This window comes from Myotis yumanensis, unplaced genomic scaffold, assembly GCF_028538775.1.
Source record: "Myotis yumanensis isolate MYYU_CA2020_CCGP unplaced genomic scaffold, mMyoYum1.0.hap1 SCAF_9, whole genome shotgun sequence".
In the NCBI taxonomy this organism is placed as follows: Eukaryota; Metazoa; Chordata; class Mammalia; order Chiroptera; family Vespertilionidae; genus Myotis; species Myotis yumanensis.
Window position 1 is genome coordinate 40,229,291 of NW_027223760.1, and position 25,193 is coordinate 40,254,483.

The window sequence follows — 25,193 nt, forward strand, 5'->3', positions numbered from 1 at the left end:
TGTTATTCTTCGACTTTTATGTGTATTTTGTGCAATAAAGCAAATGAGTAAAAAATAATTTCGTCTTGCAAATTAATTATTAAATACATCAGGTGGCAAAGTAAAAACCATTTCTTGAGTTGCTATCCATCTTTACGAGTAACTAGAAAATAAATTCTATCTACCAAAGGACTTTATCCAGAAGTATTTATCTTATAAACTTAGATTACATGCTTTGCATAAAGCACTAATTGGTAGTTTATAACAAAAGCAAATAAGGAAAAGCAAAGCAAAGGCTCACCTCACCAAGAAAGTCATTAGAAGAAAATCTATCATAATCCCAGACTGTCACCTCCAGTGTTTTCTTCTTGAGCTACAATTCAAATCAAAATGTCATTCACATCATTTCTCATCATAAATTTTCATTACACTCATATTATAGACTCATTTATTTTCACTTCCTTAAAAATCTTTTCATTTACATAAAAATACCTGAAATATTATTTAAAATTATGTGGGCTTATACTAAATATTATGTAAAATATCAATGACTTTGTACTCCAACCTAGTATGATATCATGAGACCTCACTATTGTGTAAATTTTATTAATATCCTGTTAATATACCCCTCATCTTTAAAAGTAGAATTTAAAATCTATAAATATGCTTTAAATACATGGGATATAGGTTTCAAAATTGTCTAGGTTATTTAGACAAAGTATTTGAATTAGAGTTTTTTTTATTTTCAGTTAATTGCCAAAAAGCACAATAGTGCTTCTTATTTCTGCAGGTGAATTTAATTTATTTTAAATTCAAAAACCCATATTACAATTTATATCCAGCTTTGCCTTCATAGTCAATTTAGAAATCTTCCCGAGGGCAAATAATAAACCTCATCTCAGAAGACAACTCATTTGTAAGTTATTGCATATGGATATCTTCTTCATGTTCTATATGTAGTCTTTCTCTCTGAAATTTAGATTCTAGTGTTTCAATAATTTTGTCATTACTATTCACATATTATACTAAATCTGTCACATAGAACATCATCATTGCATACCTGTTCCATGGAGATACTTTTATAAATTACAGTTTGATTCCACTCAGGATTAAGACTTTTCTGAACATATTTAGTCCTTCTCTTGTACTCAGCACTGAATTGGAAGAAAAGAAAGAGTTACCTTGATTATTCATCTTAACTGATGACTTCATAGTCAACCTGAGGGGCATGCAGATATGTTAAGATGATATTCTGTTTTGAATCACTATGCAATCATCTCATCATACTCATGTCTTAAACCTTATTTTAAGTTAAATGCACAATGAATATGTTAAAATATGTTGGTTGCATTTAGGTTTATTTGCCCTAGAGTAGTGTCTAGTTCAGTGATGGCGAACCTATGACACGCGTGTCAGAGGTGACACACGAACTCATTTTTTAAGTTGATTTTTCTTTGTTAAATGGCATTTAAATATATAAAATAAATATCAAAAATATAAATCTTTGTTTTACTATGGTTGAAAATATCAAAACATTTCTATATGTGACACGGCACTAGAGTTAAGTTAGGGTTTTTTAAAATGCTGACACGCCGAGCTCAAAAGGTTCGCCATCACTGGTCTAGTTTGTCTGCTTTATCAATAATTTAAAGTTTTTAAAGCCAATTTAAATATACATATTTCCTATTTAAATATATATTTCATATAGATAATATAACTTAAATACATGCATGTACATATAAAATATTAAAAAGTTAGGTAAATTTTAGAGTTGCTTAGGGAATTTCTGAATGGTATATACTAAGAGTGTTGTGGAATTAAAGATAATTACTATAAATATTTACTTTTTCCCAGATACACTCAAATAACTAAAATTGTTTGGGGAAAAATTTAGATGTTCATTTTAATAGAGTATCTTAATCTTAATAATGAGTTGGTTCTCCAATTCTCTCCAGAATCAATGTATTTGTGGCCTTTATGATTAATGGAGGAAAACACACCTCATTTCTGAGCCCCCACCATCACCCCTGGCTGTCCTATGTAAATGCCAATGAATTCCTTTGCAGTCTTTTTGCACTTGCATTTCCTGACACGCAGAGATGGCCAGACAAAACTATTCCTTTAGTAACACTTGAGTGTTTTTTTAAAATAATTATCATGTCCTGACCATCTTGAGCATGATCCCAATGGGCTGTGTTGGCACATTACACAACTACAAGTTGAAGATGGCCGGATAAACAGGGGGATTAAATGTGAGCAAAATTCAGGTTGAGAAAATAGTAGAGCTCAATTTCTTTTTTCTTCCATGTTTAGTAAACACACTAAATTCCCTCACGGGAAGATTTCATAATGATATTATACTATAGCTAATAATCAGAGAAGTTTTCTAATAAGGAGTGAAAATAAAAAAGTCAATTTATCAATATGGGACATGGTGTTTATAAAAAAAAAAAACTAAACCTTCATTCCTGTGAAGTTTTAACTAATTTAATTTTTTCTTGTTTTTTTTTTTATTATTGGCCAGTCACAAGATATGCTTTTAAGATAGACAGAAAAAGATACTTAAAACATAATCATTCTACCTTAATCCAGCTGAAAACAGTTCTCTGAGTTTCTCTTTTTAATTTTAAATTACTGATAATGAAGAATGGACTATGATGGTTTCTTTGTATTTACCTTTTATAAAATTAACTAAAATCTAAGTTTATCATTTAAAAAAATATTTGGTTTTTCTTTATTGAATATATATATATATTCCTTTAATGCAAAACTATATTTTCAATAAATGTATATAATTTTTCCAAAATTACTCTTCTTTCAATTTGGAAGATGTGCAGAGTACCTCCCATTTTATAAGCTATTTTTCTGTGCAATAGTGTGTTTATGGGCCATCCCTTTATTTTACTCTGTGCTTCCTGAGGTCAAAGACAGTGTCTGTGCTGTCAAGTCTAACCCCAGAACCTAGCACAGTACCTGGAGCAGTCTGTGCTAATATGTATTGGATGCACCCCCTAAAGCATTCTTGTACTTTTTTTTCTTTCACAAATCATTGCAGTGAAATAATTTTTGGCCTTCAAATTGTAAATATATAAAACACCTGGGTCTGCTCTACATGGGACGTGTAGGAAATGGATCATGCTAACAAGCATGTTTAGAGAAAGTCCAGCCAGGAACTAGGTTTACAGGTATCATGATAGCTAAAATCAGCTTCAGTTATAGAAAACTCTCATTAATGGGAAAACTTACGTACTTTGTCCAAAAGTGTAATGAAAGAAAACCAGGATGAGATCTCTCACATAGCCTTATTTCTGTTTCTCAATTATACAGGGACAAGTACTGAGTTCATGGGCTCTTCAGGCTCTTTCTTTGTCTTTCTTTGACCTCATCTTGGCTGACATTTGGGCTTTCTGAGCTTATGAGTATATTGAGCAGAGGGTGGAAAGAGAAAATGAAAGAAGACAAAAACCTGGACCAGTGAAATGACAAATGTATTACATTTTTTAATTATTATTTCTTAATCCTCACCCTAGGATATATATTTTTTTCCATTGCTTTTTTTAGAGAGACAGGTGGGGAGGTAGAGGGGAGAGAGAAAGAGAAAGAGAGAGAGAGGTAGAGAGAGAGAGAGAGAGAGAGAGAGAGAGAGAAACATAGGTTTAAGGGGGACACATCTATTGATTGCCTCCCTCACACTCACCAACCAGGACAGATCAAAACTGCATCCCAGGTACATACATACCCTTGACCAGGAATCCAACCCATCACCCCGCAGTGCACTGCCAATGCTCTAACCACTTAGCAACACCAGCCGGGAGTTCATTTTATTATTGAAATTGAAGAAAAGAAAGATGTCTGATTTTCTATATAGTATCGTAAAATAATTTGAAATAATTCAGTAGCCTAAGCATTCTGATCTTGTTCTCCCAGAGATAACTGACCATTGGCTACATGAAGCTTATTGTGTATATTATTAGCAATAACAACAGCTGCCATTTATTGAGAGCTTATTAAGTGCTACCCATGGTCACTTTTGGGATATTGCTCCAGGTGTTTCACAAAAGGCCCACGAGGGGGCTGTTGTAAGTCCTATCGTTGAGCAAGAAAGGAATCGTTTTTAGAGAAACCTCACAACTTGTACTTGGCAGGGCTGAAATCCAAATGCAATTTTTTAAAGACTTTACTCACTGGCCTCTTCAGCCTAACTTACAATGTCATTACCTTGCCATTATAATTCCTTCTCTCATGGCCAGTTCTCAGAGATGATGATAAAAGTGACTTCCAGATGAAATATAGGATGAGAAAGTGATTTCTAGATCTTCTACATTGTAATCCAACACAGCCTAGACTATTTCAATCATTATTTACACTCACAAAACATGTTTTCTTCTAAGGTAAATATAGACAGGTACTGTCATTCTGACAATGTCCCCCCAGTTTCTCTCGATAAAAGACAGCAAGGTTCTGAATAAAGTGACTGATAATGTCTGTTCTAAAATGACACTAACTCTCTGAAATAAGTAATTTTGCGTGTCAGCCTGACAGCCGGATGGCATCCTGAGATGACAGAGCCAGTCCTAAAAAGCAACCTTTCACAGTATCATATTTTACTATTTGCCACAATTATGTAGCTGCAAGGAAACAAAAAAGTTTCTGGGCAGTAGAAAGACTTGGTGAATAATCTTATTCTTTAAAATACTTAAATATTTATGCCTTTACAAATCAGAAACAGCCTCTTTTGGGCACAGCTTGTCAGGATTAGTAAAAATGTCAAATTTTAATGTCACTGACAAAAACAAATCCTGTACCATTAATATTCTGGTGGGATTAAAATTCTCATCACCTTATTGCTACAGATGGTACAAGATTCTCTTCCCTAACTGAATAACACATTTAATTTATAATGCAATGAGATGTGCCAATGGAAACTTCTGGCTATGTTTCGAGAGATAGCCTTAGCTGACAATGTAATGATGCAACAGTTTCTGACTATTGGCAAACAAAAGATGCTCATATGTTGTTGCTAATGCTCTAGAAGAGGCAGTTATGGCATCCTATATTGCACAGCAATCATTTTGTCATGCAGAAGGTATCGGGGCATGGAAATGTTTCCATATCAAGGTTTAAGTGAAGGATAAAGACCAGACAACTATTGTCTTTAAGATGAGCTATACATCTAGTACTAGACATCTAGATCAGTTAATTCCTTTTAAAAATGACTAGATTTTTAAAATTTGTAACAGAAGACCCAGGTGAACTTAAGGCATGATTATCACATGGGAGGCTACATAAATTTTAGTGTAAGCATTATGAATAAAAATGATGAGCTACAAAGCACTGCCATGTAACTCAGTGGTTGAGTATTGACCTATGAACCAGGAGGTCACAGTTCAATTCCTGGTCAAAGCACATGCCCGGGTTGTGGGCTCAATCCCCAGTACGGGGCATGCAGGAGGCAGCTGGTCAATGATTCTCTCTCATCATTGATGTTTCTAGTTCTCTCTCCTTCTCCCTTCCTCTCTGAAATTAAAAATATATTAAAAACAAACAAAACTTGCAATATGCCTCCTAATTTCACAGTGATATTTCCTTATTCATACTCTTTAATGTTTTAAATATTTTCTAGTTTTCTATGTTCTATTGCATACATCTGCTAAAACTATTTAGTAATGTTTTGGTTGGGACAATTTGCTATTTGTCTAATTCACAGAAACCAACATGTAGAAAATAAAAATTACAGCCCAAGTTGAACTGTAGGTGCATGTACAGGAAAAGGCAAAAATAAAATAAAAAACTCTAGGCAGTACAGCATAGCTTAACACTGAAAGAGAGCCAACTCTACCTTGCATTCTGGACAACCATGACTTGACTGCATTGATTCCAAGAGCAGAAGTGAAGGATACAACAGGAAGTAGGAAAGACAGAAAGAAAAAAGTTAGGAACAGAAGTAAGGAAGAAAACATGAGAATAATAATTAGGGAGCTATACCACAACCTACAAATGACATGAGGCAGAAAATAATATTTTAACTAAAGTGAAAATAATACCTCACAAGTGCAATAGAACCCCGTGGCCTCAGCCACTGTAATAATTAGGAGTAATATAATAAAGGACTAGGAATTGAATAGGAGTAGCATATTAGCCGCCTTTGGGCCAAATCCCACCAAGCAGGAATGCTTTGTTTGACAAACTGCATGAGGATGGTTTTAGGTGGGAATCTCACTCTTCATTTCACTATAGTTCCCACCTTACCCTGCTACCCCAGAATGGACTGACATATTTATGTTACCTGCCTGTCCTTTCTGCTTATTCAAGTGTGTAATAGTCTAACTGAAACATAGTCCTGTAATAAATAAAAGAAAGGTACTCTAATATTGTTTGAAAGATGATACTCCAGGATGTTATTAAAGATAGAAACTAAATGACAGTGTTTTAATTTTAGAATTAAATTAATTTTAATTCATTAGCAAATGTTAAATAGAGATATACCCATGGCAGTGATTTCCTCTTATCCCATTATATTGTGATTAAATAACACTGAAGGTCTAATGACCCAAATCAAAAACAGAATGAAGTTATCAGTTTGTTGTTATACCCATGTTTAAAACATTTAGTCAAATTACAGTTATACCTAATACATAAATATATAAATGAATTAACATAAAATAAAAACTCCCTTTTCTTGCACTATGTGGCTAGTTGGTGATCTTATAAATTAAGTCAATAAATTAAAACTATTTAATTTATACCAGCAATATGTTTCTAAATAAAATTAGGCAGGATAAAATTAAAGGCTGTATACTGAATTTGTTAGAGCACCTGGCATTTTTCAAATTATTTTTTGAATGTTATCTAATTTGATTCCCCTGACAAATGAAAAATTATGGCTCTGCCTACCTTGGCTCTCTCAATATCAATAAGCAAACTAAATCTCAAAGAATTGGTGATCTGCCTGTGGTGATATAATTAACACATAGCAGATTCAGATGCAAGGCATAACTCTAATTTGGATCCTGTTCAAACAAATCAAATACAGTCATAAATATGCTTTTGTATGATTTCAATGCTTTTAAATTGTTGATTTGTTCTATAGCCCAGAACATAGTTTATCTTGGTGAATGTTCGATGTGCACTTGAAAAGAATATGTATTCTGTTATTGATGTGTAAAATGTTCTATAAATATCAATTAGGTCATCAAACCAACTAGGAAAATATCATGAGGCAATTGGGGAAATTAAGGCATTATTTATACGTTTTAAAAATGATTATGGTTATATGTGGTATTATGATTATTATTGAAATGAGTTACCTTTTAGAAACATATACTGAAATATTTGCAGAAAAAAGTTATATAGTTGACATCTACTTTAAAATAATCTGTATGGAGGGTGTATATGTGGGCAAAATGAAACAGGACTGGCTAGGAAATAGAAAATTTCCATGAAAAAGTAATATTTGAATGTCACTTCTCAAATTAAATTAAAAAATAAACAAAATGAACAAAAATAATTCAGAATAAACCAGAATTTTCAAGTTACCAATCCAAAATTTTGTTGATCACTTATGTTTCCATTATGCTAATTTGGTTAATACAAATTGTTCACATAAGGTATAACAATCTGCTGGGTCCAAATCACTGTTTTGAAACCATCCTTGAGTATTGATTTATATATTAGAACATAGCAATTTGCATTTATTACGTGAAAATTAAATATCTCCATAGAGAGTTTGCTTTATATGAACAGTTTATATATCGCACAACAGATTCAGAGATAATTTTCATTTATTTACCAAACTAGACATTTCAACTGACTCTTTTTTAAAAATTTATTAGTATTTTAAAAACACTGATTTGAAATATGCATATGAATAAGGATGCATCAACAAGTCATTTAATGAACATTTAACATATTAGATCACACACATGTCCTATGAAATAAAGTACTAAGTTATGTGTCCTTGAACATTGGTTTCACAAATAAATGTGGGAATGTAAGGTCATTTTTAAATCTCCCACAAATAATTTCCTTTAATGATTTCACAGACAATCTGACTGGTCATAGCAAGAGTGGTTTCCAGTCTAATCACTGATGTGCTCTCTCTCTGAGGAAGGCTTTATTATGACCAATGGCTCTCCTAGAACCCTTTAAGGCTTAATTATACATTTTAATTCCACCTCGTCTGCTACTTATTAAAAAATATTTCATCTGGGTAAAACTAAGGAAATGATATTAAACTCTTTGAAATTAGAGACTAGAAGACATTATATCATTATTTTTTAAACCAGGGGATGCATTACTTAGAAGAAATTGTTTCTTTACTTACCCTCGCCCTGGAAGAAGGTACACTTTAACAAAGGGATCAGAATAACCATTGTTGTCTCGAGGGACTAAGTTTCTTGCTTGGAGAATGTGTATTATGAGATTGCCAAGATCATAGTTGATTTGCAGCTTAAAGAGACAGAAACATATTTGGTGAATGTTATTTTTGTTTTGTTTTAAAAAACATAATTGCATTACCAGTCAATATTTTACGAGTATTTCTTTTTGTTCTCATAAGATGCATCAATCCTCATTTACATTTTATTTGAAACTGAACAGACCAGTAAATGTCTAATTTAATTGGGAGATCCCAGGCACATGAATTACTAGCAAAAGTGCTATTCATTTTTTCTGAGGTGAAAGTCCTGGCCTATTTAAAATTCATTTAGAAGAAAAATCATACAGTGAATTCTAGTTGCATTTTTAAATGAAATATCAAATATCTACTTTTACATGTTGAACGTTCATATATATAATTGGAATTCTGAAATTAAATTAACTAGTTGATATACTTACTAGAAAATTAATTTGCATTTCACCAAATAATTAGCAGTGGGAGGAATCCTTATTTAAACATAAAGCTATCTCTACTGAAATGCAGGAATATTTCAGAAGGTGTAAAATTTACCTCTTCCTATATTACATTATGTGATGTTAAACCTGAAGTTTTTCTTTCTGTTCTGCTGTTTTTCTAGTAGAGTGAGAGGCTAACATAATGAAATCTTGCTCTTCAATTTTAGAAGCTGAAGAGGAAAGAAGAGGCGTTGCTTCATAGATGCTTAATAGCTGTTGCAAAATTGTCACTGTATAGTAAAAGATTTATATTTCTAATAAATATTTGAGAAGCCTGCATAATTCAAAATAAGTGAAATAACCCATTTTACTCCTTCAAAATTGAAAGGGTCTTTTGGTATTAGAATAAGACTTAACTCTGCTTGATGTTCTTACCAATTAACAAGAAGCAAAACATTTATATTTCAAAAAAGAAAATCCATAAATAAAAATACTAACAAATTTTATAATTATACAAAAAAGATATGTAATAGTTATTTTGAAAATAAGATAATTCAGATGAGCCAAAATTTATCTAAAATTTCATAATTAAAATAATTGTTAATTTTAGCATAATTTTGATTTGGTTATCATGTTTTGTGCCAAAAAAGAAAAGCCCAGAGTCTGAGCATCATGAAACAAAACACTGTGAAGGAAGAGGAACACTGGGAAGTTTAGAACTGCAGTAACTGTGTGCTACAACGGATACTGAAATATACAATTACTCTGAAATTAATTTCACTGAGATTTAGAACAGCTTCCACATTTTTAAGAAGTTCTTTCCTATTTTCTCCTTTCTCTGCCAGCCTTAAAGTTTATTTTTAACTGATAAAGCACCCAAACTATTTCTTGTTGTGTGTTTTTTTCCCCAAAACCATTTATTGTTGAAATGAAAACTTGCAGGCTTCTTTAAATAGTGCTTTTCAAAGTGTACTCTGCAGGGCCTTAGAGAACTCTTAGAGTTGCTCACAGGTTACTTCCAGGAGAGAAGGAGATGCCTGTCCCCTGTAATCCTTACCAGAGCTACTCAAGCGCTGGCAGTCATTGTTTGGGTGTCTACATAAGGTGTTACTTAGAATAAGGTTTTGCTAAAAGAAAAAAAAAAAGATGAAGCCAATGTTATAAGTGGATTTAAAAAAAGAAAGGGAAAAATATTCCAAGAGTTATGAAGGAATGTTTTTAGTGTAAATTTCTACTATAGAATTAAACACTACTGCTCAAGGGAAAGGAAAAGAAAAACATAAGAGCAAACAACAACAAAAACCACAACAAATATTGGTCCAGGAGCAAGAAGTATTAAAGGGAAAAAAGCGGGGGGGGGGGGGGGGGGGCGATGAGGGCATGAGTGGGGGGATGGGGGGGGATGGGGCAATAAGGACACATATGTAATACCTTAACCAATAAAGAAAAAACATTGTAAAAAATAAAAATAAATTTTAAAAAATGGGAGAAAGAAAGAAAGAAACTGTGAATCAGAAAAGCTAGCTTTTTTTTTCTTTTCTTTTTTTTTCTGTCTGAAATGAAGGATCAGCGCCTGGCCTAGGAGTGGGAAACAGCAGTGAGTCACCAGACTTAGAGAACATACGTAATCAGGCTTCATCCTGCTGGGTCCTTCTTAGAGAGGTGTCCGTCCACCTTCAGCGCTTTTTTCTCTATTTCCGCAGTCACACTTCACATTTGTTTTAATCAGTGAGTGCCTAGACAATCACTTAATTTATTACTTTGTGTGTCAGCCCCTTTATAATATTTCCTGTTGGCCACTGCTGTATGACCTTGTATATATTTTATTAATTTTTTACAGAGAGGATGGGAGAGGGATAGAGAGAAACATCGATGAGAGAGAAACATCAACCAGCTGCCTCCTGCACATTTCCTACTGGTGATGTGCCTGCAACCAAGGTACATGCCCTTGACTGGAATCGAACCTGGGACCCCTGAGTCCGCAGGCCAACGCTCTAGCCACTGAGCCAAACTGGTCAGGGCTGTATGACCTTTTAATTAGTCTTTTCCTTACTCCGAAATGTTTACTGATCACCTTATTATTTAGTGGCTCCCTCTCCTTCAGCTCACATTGAAGGTTCTTTCAAATTTAGTCTTAACTTATCTCTATAGGAACCTTTCACGGCAGTAAAGCCGACCTCTTCATTTCATGCCTCTCTGGCAGCAGGGCCTTTCCTCGTACCTTCTCTTCTCCCAGGAAAACACTCCCCTCTTCCCCTGCTTATCCTCAAATCAGGTCAAATCTCTGTTATCCTTCGTGAAGTCTTTCATGTACATTTCCTCCAGAACGTGTTGGAGTTGCACTAAGACTCACTGTTCTCATTCCTTTATCGGGAACTTACCATCTTCAAAGTTATTATTTTATATTGTGTCAATTTTTTCTATGGGACATTTCTTATCTACTCGAAATTACATTTTGGTATCATCTAAATCACAATTTTCTACCACTTTTACTATGACTCACAGTAGGAAATACATGTTACAATGTATTACACTAATACAGAAACACACATACATAGAACTAAAAAGAGTGATTAACACTACTTTTTTTTTTCCTATTTTCCTGGTCAAAATCCACTAAAATGACTTAAACAATTTCCATTTAGTCTTGACCACTTCCCCCCACCCCCACCCAGTAAGAAAAACACAGCTCTACAAGAATTGTTCAGCAATTTTTTAACAATTGTTAACCAGAGGAAGAAATGAGGACAGCATTCAACTCATGAAACTCTTGAAGAAGAAACTTTAAAGTCTAGGAGAATCTGTCATGTTGGAAATACATTCAAGAAATATAAAGTAACTGAGACGTAAAATGTATTAATACTACTAAGGTTTCAGGCATGTTTCAAGGCATCTAATTCCATAGATATAATTAGATTTCATAAAACATATATTTGTATTAAAATACTATTCTTTGCAGTTGTAGTTTTTCCCTTTATAGATCTATATGTTATAAAACAGAAAAGGTTCTAACAGTGTTTACAACTTCAACAGACCAGGGGGTAGAAATAATCAGAAAAGATTGCAAAATGATGATTTAAAAAAAAATGTTCATACCTGAATTTCCCCCGTAATTGGATGAGAGACAACCTTTGCTGCATCAGTAGGCTGCAATATTAAAAACATACATTATAATAGATAAACCCTTCATAGAATTTACTGTTTCAACTTCCTCCTGAAATTAATTTCTATTTGGCCAGAGCACACTGCCTGGAAAATATATTTCACCCATTTGTCTGCTTTAGATTATGCTGTCTGCTTATACTTCTCAATACATGTTTAATTTTAAAGCCACATGAATCTGCTTTTCATTTTGTTAAGCCTGTTTTGAAGCTATAATTTTATACCTGCAGTAATGTATTTTCAATTACTTAAGGAAATGAACGCTTTGGTTCAATGTACTCTATTTAAATATTCATAGGATTTAAAGATCTATAGAGGAATAATTTTTTTATACACCAGCTGCCTAGGAGACAGAAGTCATGAAAATCCATGCTTATACTCCTTTGTTGGGTATTCCTGTTCCCTTCTAGACTGAGGTACCAGGCAATCACTTTCTAAGATCTCACACTCCATTATAATTCCTTCCCATTCTATTTAAGTTCTCATTTCCTTAATAAGTCCCTTATATTAGTAGAGCCTTAAAAACAGGAATGTGATCTAGTAAACTGATTCACACTGCTGAAAAAATGACTGAGTGCTGACTTGTTACATTTCCTTGAAATATTTGTAGAAAATGAGAGAGGATAAACCTGACCCCAGATCTTACAGAATTTCAGGCAATGTGGAATGTGGCATCAATTTAGGGAGACATTTCCCAAAATGGAGGCCAGCTTACCACTCTACAAAGAAGGCCTAGTCTCCCTACATGTTATATATTGGCCTTGTTTTAATAATTAACTGGAAAAGGAAAGATCCTTAATATTTAGGTGTATATACTTATTCTGACACCCTTTGCTTTAAATTTTTATCCTAGAAATGAGAGCAATATTCCAGGTCTTGTTCTGTGGAATAGTTACAGAAAAAACAATCTAATATAATCATTGGCAAAGTTATGGACTATGTGTTAAATTTTCTATGCCATGTATCCTTTATTCGTTTGTACGAACAGTCATTTACTAACACCGAAACTGTGCTCTGGTTACAAAGGATAAAATGTCAGTTAGTGAACAATTATATTTACTTAAAATTATTTTACTATTAAAATTCAAGGAAAGAAAACTAAATCTAGAAAAAGAAGGACCACACAGTTCCTGAAACTACACCTCAACTAAAGACACGAGCTTTCTAAAACCAGATACCCTTGCATTTCAATTAGGAAAGTTGGGTAATAACTGAGATAAAAAGTCAAAAGTGAGACAAAAGAAAAAGGAAAGTGTGATTATTGGTAACCTATTTTTTTTTAAACAGTCATAGCTTATTTGACAAGAGCACACAAACCTAACTAGATTCAACATAGAGAATAAACTTACGGGTCATCTTTAGTTGTTCGGGGTATGACAGAGAACGCATAAGAATGCAGAAATGGAAAACTGGTTTGTTGGGGTTTTTTTTTGCTCCAGTAGATAATTAGGAAATGAGAAAACATAAGAACATCTTAGAAAATGATATTGTATTTCCTATCTGCTAGTCTAAATAAGGAGGAACTAGAAAGTAACTCAAAGGTCACATGGCGCACTTCTCACCTTGCTGCTGCTGTGTTTCTTTTTGCTCACCGAGGGGGACCCTGGTTGCCCGGGGCTTGGGACAGAGCTGGATCCTGCTGACGTAGGGCCTGAATGAGCGTGAGATCCTTTTTCCACGACAGAGGACATAACCAGCGGTGACTGCTGTAGGGAAACCTTCTGGAGCTCTGCAGCCAATTGCTTAGGATCAACCCCTGGGGACTTTGCTTTATCCACTACAACAAAATAAAATGGCTTTACAGGTTCCTGGATTTCACAGGTACTTAACACCATGGAACTGATTTGAATTCTAGATTACAAAGTCAAAATGTTACTTATACAACCACCTACATTTTAAAAAATAAATAAAAAATACATAAATAATTGTACCTTTATGTATCTATTTCTAAGAAGTCTAGAAGGATCACAGAAAAGAATTCTGAGTTACAGAGGGAAATTGAGCTTCCTATTCCACCTTCAGAAAATGTTTTTAATGTTTTACATAGAAAATTGTACGAAGATAAAATATTCCATTTTATTCACTGGAATTTAATTTGTATGACTAGCTACTTTTCCTTCTTTAAATCCTAACTATAACTTTCTCTAAGGGGGAAATTTCAAAGAGTATATTTACATTTCCAGGTTTATTATTGTTTCAAGAGGTCCTGGTCTCTTTATTTAGTGTAATAACCCAGACTCAGAATGCATAGGAAGTGCTCAATATATCATTGTTAAACAAAGGGATAAGTGATATTTTTAATCTTACATTTGATCTAAATGTAAAAATGTGAAATCACACAGCAAAAATTTCATATACATTTCTTTAATGGGTTTCACATGCAAATGTGTGTTTACCTGGAATGCTAAAAATGTAGCCACAATTCTTTTGATTTTCTTTACCATTACATAAATATTTAAACATCCATCAGTCTATCGCTTTATTTTTGTCTATATCTATGTTTATGTCTGTATTTTTATCTACAGCTACATCTGCCTCAATAATTGTAGATTGTTCCCAACTTATGATAGTTTGACTTAACGATTTTCAACTTTACAATGGTGCAAAAGTGATACACAGAACAAGTTACATGAGCTACTCAACAACTTATAATAAATAGGCATTATTTTAGATAATTTTGCTTAACTGTAGGCTAATGTTAAGTGTTCTGAGCACATTTAAGGTAGGCTGGTCTAAGCTGTGATGTTTGAGAAGTTAGGTGTATTGAATGCATTTCTGACTTAAGGATATTTCCAACTTTTGATGGGCTTATTGGGGCAAAACCCCATTGTAAGTGGAGGAGCAGCTGTACTTCCACGTCTACATTTTCACTCACAGTTGAAAGCAGATTGCTTTCACCTACCAGATTTTGGTGGTTCATGAAGTTCCAGGTGCTGGGGATTTTCAGAATCTGAGAGCATATTGAGGTCCCTAAAAATTAAAACAAAAAGTTAAGGAAGAATTTGAGGAAGCCTGACACAAAAGGCCCTTTTCCCCAACTACCCTGAATATTTTTTTTTAGTAGGTAAATGAGAAGTGGTTAATGACATAAAGCAATTTCAAAGCATGCTCACCCTTCTAACCAAATATATATTGGCAATGCTGTTAAACGTCAGCTGATAAAAATGGTTATTTAAGGTGAAATCTTTATGGATTAAATGTAAGTTTATTTTGAAATACTATACACATCCATGAAATCTAAATGGATTTAAGTTTTCATTTATATGAAGCGTGTTTCAATAAAAGGATGAAAGGGGAGAGCTATTGACATTAGTCAAAGACAAAATTATCTGAATTCTTTCTGTGCTTTAAACTTTGATTCTGAACACAAGAAATCTATAAAACTTGTATTCTCTTTATTTTCTAATTACAGAAAATCTTGCTGACTGGCAAAGGTTCCACCTTAACAATTTTAAATTAAAAGAGCCATGAATAGCCAAAAAAATGGAAACAAAAAGATGGGGAAAAACTCACAGTCTTACACATATTTCTGCTTCCCCACTTTGCTGACTAATGATACTCTGCACTTCTTCATATGTTTTAGAAGTTAAAGGAATTCCATTCCATTCCAAAACTTGCATCCCTAAAAAGACAAATTCAAGTATAATGTGAAAATTGTGTGCTATTTCTAGTCCGGGTCCATAGGGCATAGAAGACACTGCTCTGCATTTGCAAACCAACTCAGCACACTATTTCAGAGAACATCAGTTCAAAGTTCTCTGGAACCACATGTACCTTGGTTTCATCAACTTACCTGAACACATGAAATGTATCTAACACAACATGCAAAATGTTGCTTTTGGAAATCTATTAAATGCTGTCAAACACATGCATTTTGCTCACACTGCTATAAAGAAAACATTACTGAATGTATATTGCTTAGACCAATTTTGTACAACCACCAATATAATCATTTCATGGGGAACAAGCAACTAGAAAAGTATCAAGTTCCATATTCTATCGTGGAATGGGAGTGGCAGAAGGATTTTGCCGTGAAGCTCCCCTTAAGGAACTGCTATACCTTCAACTTGGCTCAGATAAACCGATTTCCATGTTGTGTCTCTTCTTCATTACCTGCGAGATATTCCTGAGTAGAAGCAGCAGAAATGCTAGAGAGAGCAACTTCATGTGTGTGTATTGCCTGTGCAGTAAGTAGTACAAGGCCTTGTGCTCAGGAGGTCCTATGCTTGGTTTCATTAAGCTTTGCCATTGCCATTTTGAAATTCTTAATAATGTTTGAACAAAGAGCTCTACATTTTCATTTTGCACTGGGTCCTGTAAATTTAGTTACCTAAAAATGTAATTTTCATATAAAAAAGTAGTACTATATAATATTTCAACATCTTACATTTAATCCTTTGGTCCATTTATTATGAGCTGTCAAAATAATCTAGGGACAAATATTTGGCACAAATCAGATGTTCCTAATCTGTGGCTATGTGAGCTGGATATAAATTAGATAAAACTATCCAAAGTTATAGTGCCTACATATTTATGGATGCTACCAGCTTTACCTAAGAAAAATGTATGTATGTCATACTAGGCTATAATTAAATAAAAATAAATACTTGTCAACAAATTACATTTTCAATGTGCTTCACAGATGCCTGTGTGAAATTACCTATTGCTCAACATTGATTTCAATGGGAAATGCTAAACATGGCACAATTGAGTCTTCAACATTTTAATGATTTTGATATACATTGAAAAGCATATTACCAGTAGCAAGCAAGGGAAAAGCTTTTAGTGAAGTGGCAAAAGAAGTCCATAAAAATGTCCACAATTACACAAACAAAAACGACTTTTCCATAACTTACTCCAAGAAAACTTTATCTTCAGATGGGCCTTATGTTTATTTCAATAATCCCAGGCTGTTGTACATATAAAATGAGAAAATAACATAAAAGACAGTGGTGACACCACTAAAGAAAAACTTAGTACTGAAAGAGGAAAAACACACTTTTTTCTGTTAGTCAGGAGTAAGAGTTATTTATGACAGATGATTTTGAATGGAAACAAATTAATGGTGTTGTAATCCAGAAATTGCATTGTCACTTTTCTGCAGAGCATAGTCTATGAAAAGAAATAGCCACATAATCTTGATGCTACTTCTGTTGGATTTACCTGTTTATTTTTCACATCTCAAAAAATAACAGTGCAAATTTCCCAAACATAATTATCCAGTGAAATGAAAAATGCTTCTAGTCATAAAAAACTGTTTAGAATCATTAATAACATTGCTGGAAAAAATATACAGAAAACTAGGGTCTGGCCTAGATATTTATCTGAGATCATGAACTATATAATATGCTCTGCTAAACTTTTCCATTCACTCAGTTTCCCACAAGAGTTGGTGCAATACTATAGTTCAAAAGATTTTTCCAGGTCTTTTATCCTTATTCTTGGTTCCAAAGGTGAGTATCAGATAATACAGGAAACGTGACTGCTTGAACAGTCATTTAGTTAACACTTCCCCTTTGCATTGCCTTTCCAACTTCCTACGAATCCTACAAAAACCACACTACAATAACCAAGTGAATTTACAAATAACTCCTTATCAATTCATTAGATGGTTTTAACAGTTTGAGAATTAAGAATCATGTGACATCAAATACAGTAATTTTGAAAAATGTTAATTGTAAAATTCTATTGTAAAATGCATGCAAAAATTTGTTGAAAATTATTATACTACATGGAAATATAGTTCACTAAAATAGTCTTTTACCATTTAATTGATTTGAATGTAAGCATATTCAAACTTCAGATAACTTTTTACTCTGACTTTGAGAAATAATTCCTGGAAGATAGTGTACACATAAATGGTTAAACCTATTACTTAGCATTATGAGCAAATAATTACATTTTATAGTATTTAAAATTTATCAACATATATGTTAGCCAATTGTTCAAGTTTGAGAGTGTTCAGATGATTCTTCAATTATATTCCTAGAAAGTACCTATTCTAATAGTTTCTATTAGAAAAACTAACATAATCTAAATTTTGCTGAATGTGCAACAGTGATGATAGGACTTGGTGTTCAAAATCTTATATTTAAAAGGTTATCAAAATCTAAAAGTATAATAATAGGTTAATTTTCAAATTTAAAAAATCAATCAATATAAAAGATTCTCAAATGTGTTTTCATATTTTATGGGATTACTTAATTTTATATGTTCCTCAAACTGCCAAATCTATTCTTATCTTTATAACACAAAATTTCATGTATGTTATTTCTTTGTCCATATTTAATATTTGCCATTACTGCAAAAACATCTATATATTAAAATTATTGAGTTAACAGTCAAACTTTTATAGGTTATTGTACATCCACTCATACATCACACAAAAGATCAAGACCTTTATTTACTTATTTCAAAGATAATTTTTCAGTTCCTTGTATGTGGCAGGTGATACACAATTCATCACCTTTGTAATGATCACCATTTTTATGCTGTTATGTGCTAATATTTTATGCTGTCATATAAAGTAATAAAATACATTCATTCTAGTGGGAAAAAAACAGAAATATCTCAGCAATTAGTAAAATAAAGATGATTTACAGGAAATTAAAAAGTGTTATAAATATATGAAGAAAAGCCCATAGTCATTAGTGATTAGAAAGTATAAATTAAAGCAAGAATGACATGTTACTATTACTTAACTATCATCATTCAAAAAGATCAAAAGCCAGAAAATACCATGTGTGGGATTATGGGACTTTACTTCAAGGGAAATTATACTTGCTAGATGGTTTTTCAGCTTCATCCCCACTCTAAGATGTGAAAAGAATATATCAACATGAAAAATAAAACAACTGCTTATGTACAATTTACAAACATGTAATTATTTTGATGGAGATGCAGGTAAGTGCAACCACTCTGGAGGGCAATGTGGCAGAACATTGTTAAACTAAGCTCATGTATACCCTATGACCCGGAAATCTTCTTGAGTATCTATTTGTGGGAGGTGCAAGTTTCAGGAGAAATGGACAATGACAGGAAGAAAATGCTCACAATGAAAACACTCCACAGCTTTGGCAGGAAACAGACATATAGGTGTTGAGGTCAAAAGGTGAAACCATCTTGAAATCATTTGCCAAGTAAAGACAAGTGTGAAACAGGATCTGATCTATAGGGCAATGACATTTATATACATAAAATAATACTGACACAAGTTAACATTACACATTTTACAAATAAATACATCACATAAATTATAATAGCTACTTATGGTGAAAAAAAGGGAATTGGAAAAGAAAATGAGATAAAAAAGGAATGAGTTAATAAATGACTGAATAAGCAACAAAAAAACAACACACACCCACACACACACACCCACACACACACACACACACACACACACACAGGAGGAGACCTTACATGAACCAATGTGCTATAAAATGAGAATCTGATGCAGCTGGGGTAAAAACAAAAAACAAACAATTAATACTTTTTCTCCACTGATATTATTAACCATGACTATAGATTAATGTACTAAATTTGGACATTCACTCTCAAGAGCCCTTTATAAACTAGCAGCAGCAGCAAAATTTCAGCTGAACTGGTCATTGCCCTGACTTTCTAAATAGCGAGCAAATCTTGCAAATGAGTTTCAGGAGTCCAATATGTTGTCCACATCTGTTTCGTTAATTAATCATTCATTTTCAAGTTATGTAGTGTTAATATAAGAGAAATATATACTAGTACATGGATGGATTTTATTATATTTTATTTTTTACTATATTTTTTATTGATTTCAGAGAGGAAAAGAGAGGGAGGGAGAGATAGAAACATCAATGGTGAAAGAGAATCATTGATCCGCTGCTCCTGCAAACTCCACACTGGGGATCCAGCCTGCAACCCGGGTATGTGCCCGTACCAGGAATCTAACTGTAACCTCCTGGTTCAAAGGTCAGTGTTCAACTGCTGAGCCAAACCAGTTGGGCTTTATTATTTTTTTAATTACATTTTCTATATTTTACATTTTTAACCTATTATACATTAACATGAAAGAAAGGAAACAAGGAAAGATGGGTAGAAGAAAGGAAAGAATGCAGGGGGAAACATACAGAAGGAGGAAATCTTCGATAAAGAAAAAAATAATATGATAAGACATATACTAGATGCCCGGTGTATGACATTCGTGCATGGTGGGGGGTGTCCCTCAGCCCAGCCTGAACCCTCTCCAATCTGGGTTCCCTCGAGGGATGTCCGACTGCCAGTTTAAACAGGCAGTCGGACATCCCTCTCACAATCCAGGACTGCTGGCTCCCAACTGCTTGTCTGCCTGCCAGCCTTATTGCCCCTAACTGCTTTTGCCTGCCAGCCTGATCACCCCCTAACCACTCCCCTGCCAGCCTGATCGACGCCTAACTGCTCCCCTGCTGGCCCGATTGCCCCTAACTGCCCTCCCCTGCTGGCCTGGTCACCCCTAACTGCCCTCCCCTGCAGTCTTGGTCCCCCTCAACTGCCCTCCCGTGCCGGACATCTTGTGGCGGCTAAAATGGGGGCAGCCATCTTGTGTACTGAAGTGATGGTCAATTTGCATATTACTCTTTTATTAGATAGGCTATTTTCTGAAAGAACTCATGTATAAAATCTTAAGGTTGGAAACTATCTTATTGAATAGTGAATCTCATAACATTGCCATTTTTGTCATTGTTGTTATTTATTATTGCTATAATTTTTACTTTTGGAACCCATAGTTCAAACAAAACTTAAAACAGCGCCTCAGTATTCAAAATGTACAAAAAAGGAGCTACTTTCATTGAAGCAAGTTCCCTGTACCTGCTATTCTCCTCATTCTCTAGTTCTCACTCTATACAGACCCTTAGCTATTTGATAACAGAATTAAACTCATTAGACATTTATAAAAATGTACTTTTATTGATTTCAGAGAAGGGAAAGGGAGAGAAAGCTTGAAACATTAATGATGAGAGAGAATCATTGATTGGCTGCCTCTTGCACACCCTCCACTGGGGATCAAGTCAGCAACCTAGGCATGTGCCCTGACCAGTATAGAATCACAACCTCTTGGTTCATAGGTCAATAATCAACTTCTGAGCCACACCAGCTGGGCTCATTAGACTTTTTAATGTAAATGTTATAAATTTATATTCTTCCAAATTTCATTACTATTAAGTACACATATGTGGAAGATTTGGGGTAGCTTTCTACTTTTTTGCTTTAAGCTACTGTATATTTTATATTGAGTAGACATGTGCCCAAAATAAATAAAAAAGATTGTTAAGCAAAAGTATATGCTATGATAATATACTCCATTTTCATTCTTGGGCAGACTAATGAAAAGAGTTCCTTAGAGAAATACTCTGGCCACTGTGCTCAGTGGTTAGAGTGTTGGCCTATGAACTGAAGGGGCTCAGGTTGGAAACCCGGTCAAAGGCTCATACCTGGATTGCAGATTGATCCCTGGCCCCAGTTGGGGCACATGTGGGAGGCAACCAAGCAATATGTCTCTCTCACATTGATGTTTCTCTCTCTTTTTCTCTCCCCCTCCCACTAAAAAAAATAAATAAATGGAAAAACACATCCTGAGGTTAGGACTAACCAAAAAAGAAAAAAAGAGTTCTTTAGAGAAATGTTATAGAGCTTGGGTATATTTTTAAATAGTTCAGAACTGTTGAAGTTAAGTTCTATATTGACTGTCATTAATTTAGGGTGTGATTTTGAGAAATTTATTTTCCATGTTTCTTCTTTCACTCACACTTTTTGTAAAGAACAAGTCATTAAAATCAGCAAAAGATGGCTTACATATATAATTCTCAGGTGAAATAAATTTGCATATTTAAAAATTCTCAAGATCATCTATGTTGTCACAAATGGTAGTATTTGATCTTTTCTTATGGCTGAGTAGTGTTCTATAGTATATATGTACTACATCTTCTTTATCCAATCTTCTATAGAGGACACTTTGGCTGTTTCTATGTCTTGCCCACCATGAATAATTATGCTAAGCAAAATAAGTCAGTCAGAAAAAGCTAAGAGCCATTGATTTCACTCATATGTGGGATATAAAACTGAAACTCATAGACATAGACAACAATATGGTGGTTACCAGAGGCAAGAGGGTTGAGGGGGGAGTAAAGGGTAAGCGGGCCAAATACAAGGTGACAGAAGATGATTTGACTTTGGGTGGTCAAATCATCTGCAATATACGGATTATGTATCATAGAAATGTACACTTAAGACCTATATGATTATTAACCAATGTCATCCAATAAATTCAGTAAAAAAGAAAATAAAAAATTCTCACATTTTCAATAGAAAATTATTTAAGATAAATCAAAGACTAAGAATTGTGCTTATCCATACTTCCTTTTTAAGTCTGAGTACATTGAAAATATTTGGAATCAATGACTTTTACACTTGTAGATCTAAAACAGATTTAGCTTCAATAATAAAAAATAATTGTAAAGAAAATCAATTATCACATATCTTGCAGTATTAATGGTCAATAATAAAAAGGTCGAGGAATCGAAGATGGCGGCATAGGTAAACACCAGAGACTGCGGCCGCAAACAACCACTTCAAAAATACAACTAAAAGACGGAACGGACATCAACCAGAACCACAGGAGGGCTGGCTGAGGAGAGACTCTTCAACTAGAAGGAAAAACAACAGCATTACGAGGCTCAGAGGAGGCGCAGTGTGGAAAATTTAAAGGTACAGTGGTGCGGTGGTGCGCGCACAAAGCGGGCTGGTGGCTGAGGGCGCGGTTGTCGTTTTCAATCAGGAGGGAGTCTCAGACCCTGGGCTACAGATCCGGGTGAGTTTCTAGGGACCCAGACTCAAATGGGAGAAGCGGGACTGTCTGGCTACGGTCCCTCCGAGGTTTGCAGCTATTGCTGGGACAGAGAAGCAGAGCCCCTGGGGACGGACTGAGAGCAGCCATAGCTGCTCCCTCCCCCCCGCCCTGCTGATCCCGCCCCGCCCAAGCCCTGCGTAGAGCCATTTGCCGATCGATCGCCTCAGGCAAAGGCTAGATTGGCACCTCCCCAGAGGACTGAAGTTTTCCACACAGCTGATTCCCACAGCCAGTCGGCCTGGTGGTCAAATCCCTCTAGTATTAACTACAACAATTAAGGCTTAACTAGAACAAGACTGCGCACAAAGACCACAAGGGGGTGCACCAAGAAAGCATAAAAGATGCGGAGACAAAAAAACATGACAGAAATGGAGGATATGGAGCTAAAAATCGCAATTTTGAGGGCTTGCAATAAACTTGAGCAGAGCCTCACGAAAACTAATGAGACCCTCGATGCTACGATAAAGAAATTAGAAAGTAAGCATACACGGACTGAAATAAAGAATATTATACCCAATAGCAGGCCAGAGGAGCACAAGAATCAAACCAAAGATTTGAATTTCGAAGAAGCAAAAAACACCCAACTGGAAAAGCAAAATGAAAAAAGAATCCGAAAGTGTGAAGATAGTGTAAGGAGCCTCTGGGACAGCTTCAAGCGCACTAATATCAGAATTATAGGAGTGCCAAAAGATGAGAGACAGCAAGATATTGAAAACCTATTTGAAGAAATAATGGCAGAAAACTTCCCCCACCTGGTGAAAGAAATGGACTTACAGGTCCAAGAAGCGCAGAGAACCCCAAACAAAAGGAATCCAAAGAGGACCACACCAAGACACATCATCATTAAAATGCCAAGAGCAAAAGACAAAGAGAGAATCTTAAAAGCAGCAAGAGAAAGAGACTCAATTACCTACAAGGGAATACCCATACGACTGTCAGCTGATTTCTCAACAGAAACTTTGCAGGCCAGAAGGGAATGGCAAGAAATATTCAAAGTGCTGAATACCAAGAACCTACAACCAAGATTACTTTATCCAGCAAAGCTATCATTCAGAATTGAAGGTCAGATAAAGAGCTTCACAGATAAGGAAAAGCTAAAGGAGTTCATCACCACTAAACCAGTATTACACGAAATACTGAAAGGTTTAAGAAGAGGAAGAAGAAAAAGGTAAAGATACAAATTGTGAACAACAAACATGCATCTATCAACAAGTGAATCTAAGAATCAAGTGAATAAATAATCTGATGTACAGAATGAACTGGTGATTATAATGAATCAGGGACATAGAAAGGGAATGGACTGACTATTCTTGGGGGGGAAAGGGGAATGGGAGATTCGGGAAGAGACTGGATAAAAATCGTGCACCTATGGATGAGGACAGTGGGTGGGGAGTGAGGGCGGAGGGTGGGGCGGGGAACTGGAAGGAGGGGAGTTATGGGGGGGGGGGGGAAAGAGGAACAAATGTAATCTGAACAATAAAAATTTAATTAAAAAAAAAAGTCTAACAATAAAAAAAAATAATAATAAAAAGGTCTTCAAAGAAAGCATACACAAATTAAATTATATAATGTTTTAAAAGCACTTCACAACTATTTTATAAACTTGTTATAAATCAGGCAAGATCCTTGTAGATGTTCTCCTTTTAGTGTTTTATACAATATATTAGAAAAAATGAAACATGAGGTAACATGACTTTTTTAACTTCACAAAGTTACTTAATGGTATTACAAGAAATATGAACTCCATCTAACTGTATCAAAGGCCAAAGCTAGTATCAGTTAAAAGGGAAACTCATTCAACTAATTAATATACATGCCAGACCACCTGAATATAAAGTGTTCAAGTATGTAAAATATAGCACAATGAACACATATATTATTTATAATGTCATTTTAATTACAATAAAGATAATTTATAAATTGTATACACCATCTATATGACAATATTATTTAAAGACTCAGGCTTGTAATAATTGAAGATATTATTGAATAAATAAAAAGTTGTTGTGGATAAATCATTTTGTGGTGGGTAAATAACAATAATTAGGAATGAAATAAAAGCTGATTAGCTTTCTCATCTATTTTCTCTACTCCACTCCCAGAAAAAAAGTCAGTATCACATTTCTACATGCATGTTGATGAGAAATTAAGCAGGGCCATACTGGAACACAAAATAATGTAGGAAGGGTTGCTCAGTATTACAAATGATCAGGGAAATGCAAATCAAAACCACAATGATTTATCATTTCACATCTATTAGGATGACTATTGTCAAAAACACAAAATTTAATAATTGGTGAGGAGATGCAGAAATTGGAACTCTTGTACTCTGTTAAATGCAATATGGTGCAGCCAC

General features: G+C 34.3%; 1 protein-coding gene across 3 annotated transcripts in view; it reads right to left on the reverse strand.

Moving 5' to 3' along the window:
• The window catches only part of PCLO (piccolo presynaptic cytomatrix protein), a 280,850-nt gene that overhangs the window by 59,680 nt on the left and 195,977 nt on the right, over positions 1-25,193 (reverse strand). For 2 of the 3 annotated variants that reach the window (XM_070424153.1, XM_070424152.1), the window contains exons 11-18: positions 15,487-15,595; positions 14,876-14,943; positions 13,536-13,750; positions 11,908-11,958; positions 8,303-8,427; positions 5,819-5,845; positions 1,040-1,133; positions 281-352 (exon numbers count right to left, since the gene is read on the reverse strand). In XM_070424153.1, coding sequence (XP_070280254.1) covers positions 281-352; positions 1,040-1,133; positions 5,819-5,845; positions 8,303-8,427; positions 11,908-11,958; positions 13,536-13,750; positions 14,876-14,943; positions 15,487-15,595 — 761 coding nt within the window. Of the gene's footprint in view, positions 1-280; positions 353-1,039; positions 1,134-5,818; positions 5,846-8,302; positions 8,428-11,907; positions 11,959-13,535; positions 13,751-14,875; positions 14,944-15,486; positions 15,596-25,193 lie in introns of those variants that run through there. The other variant, XM_070424154.1, reaches the window with a different exon arrangement.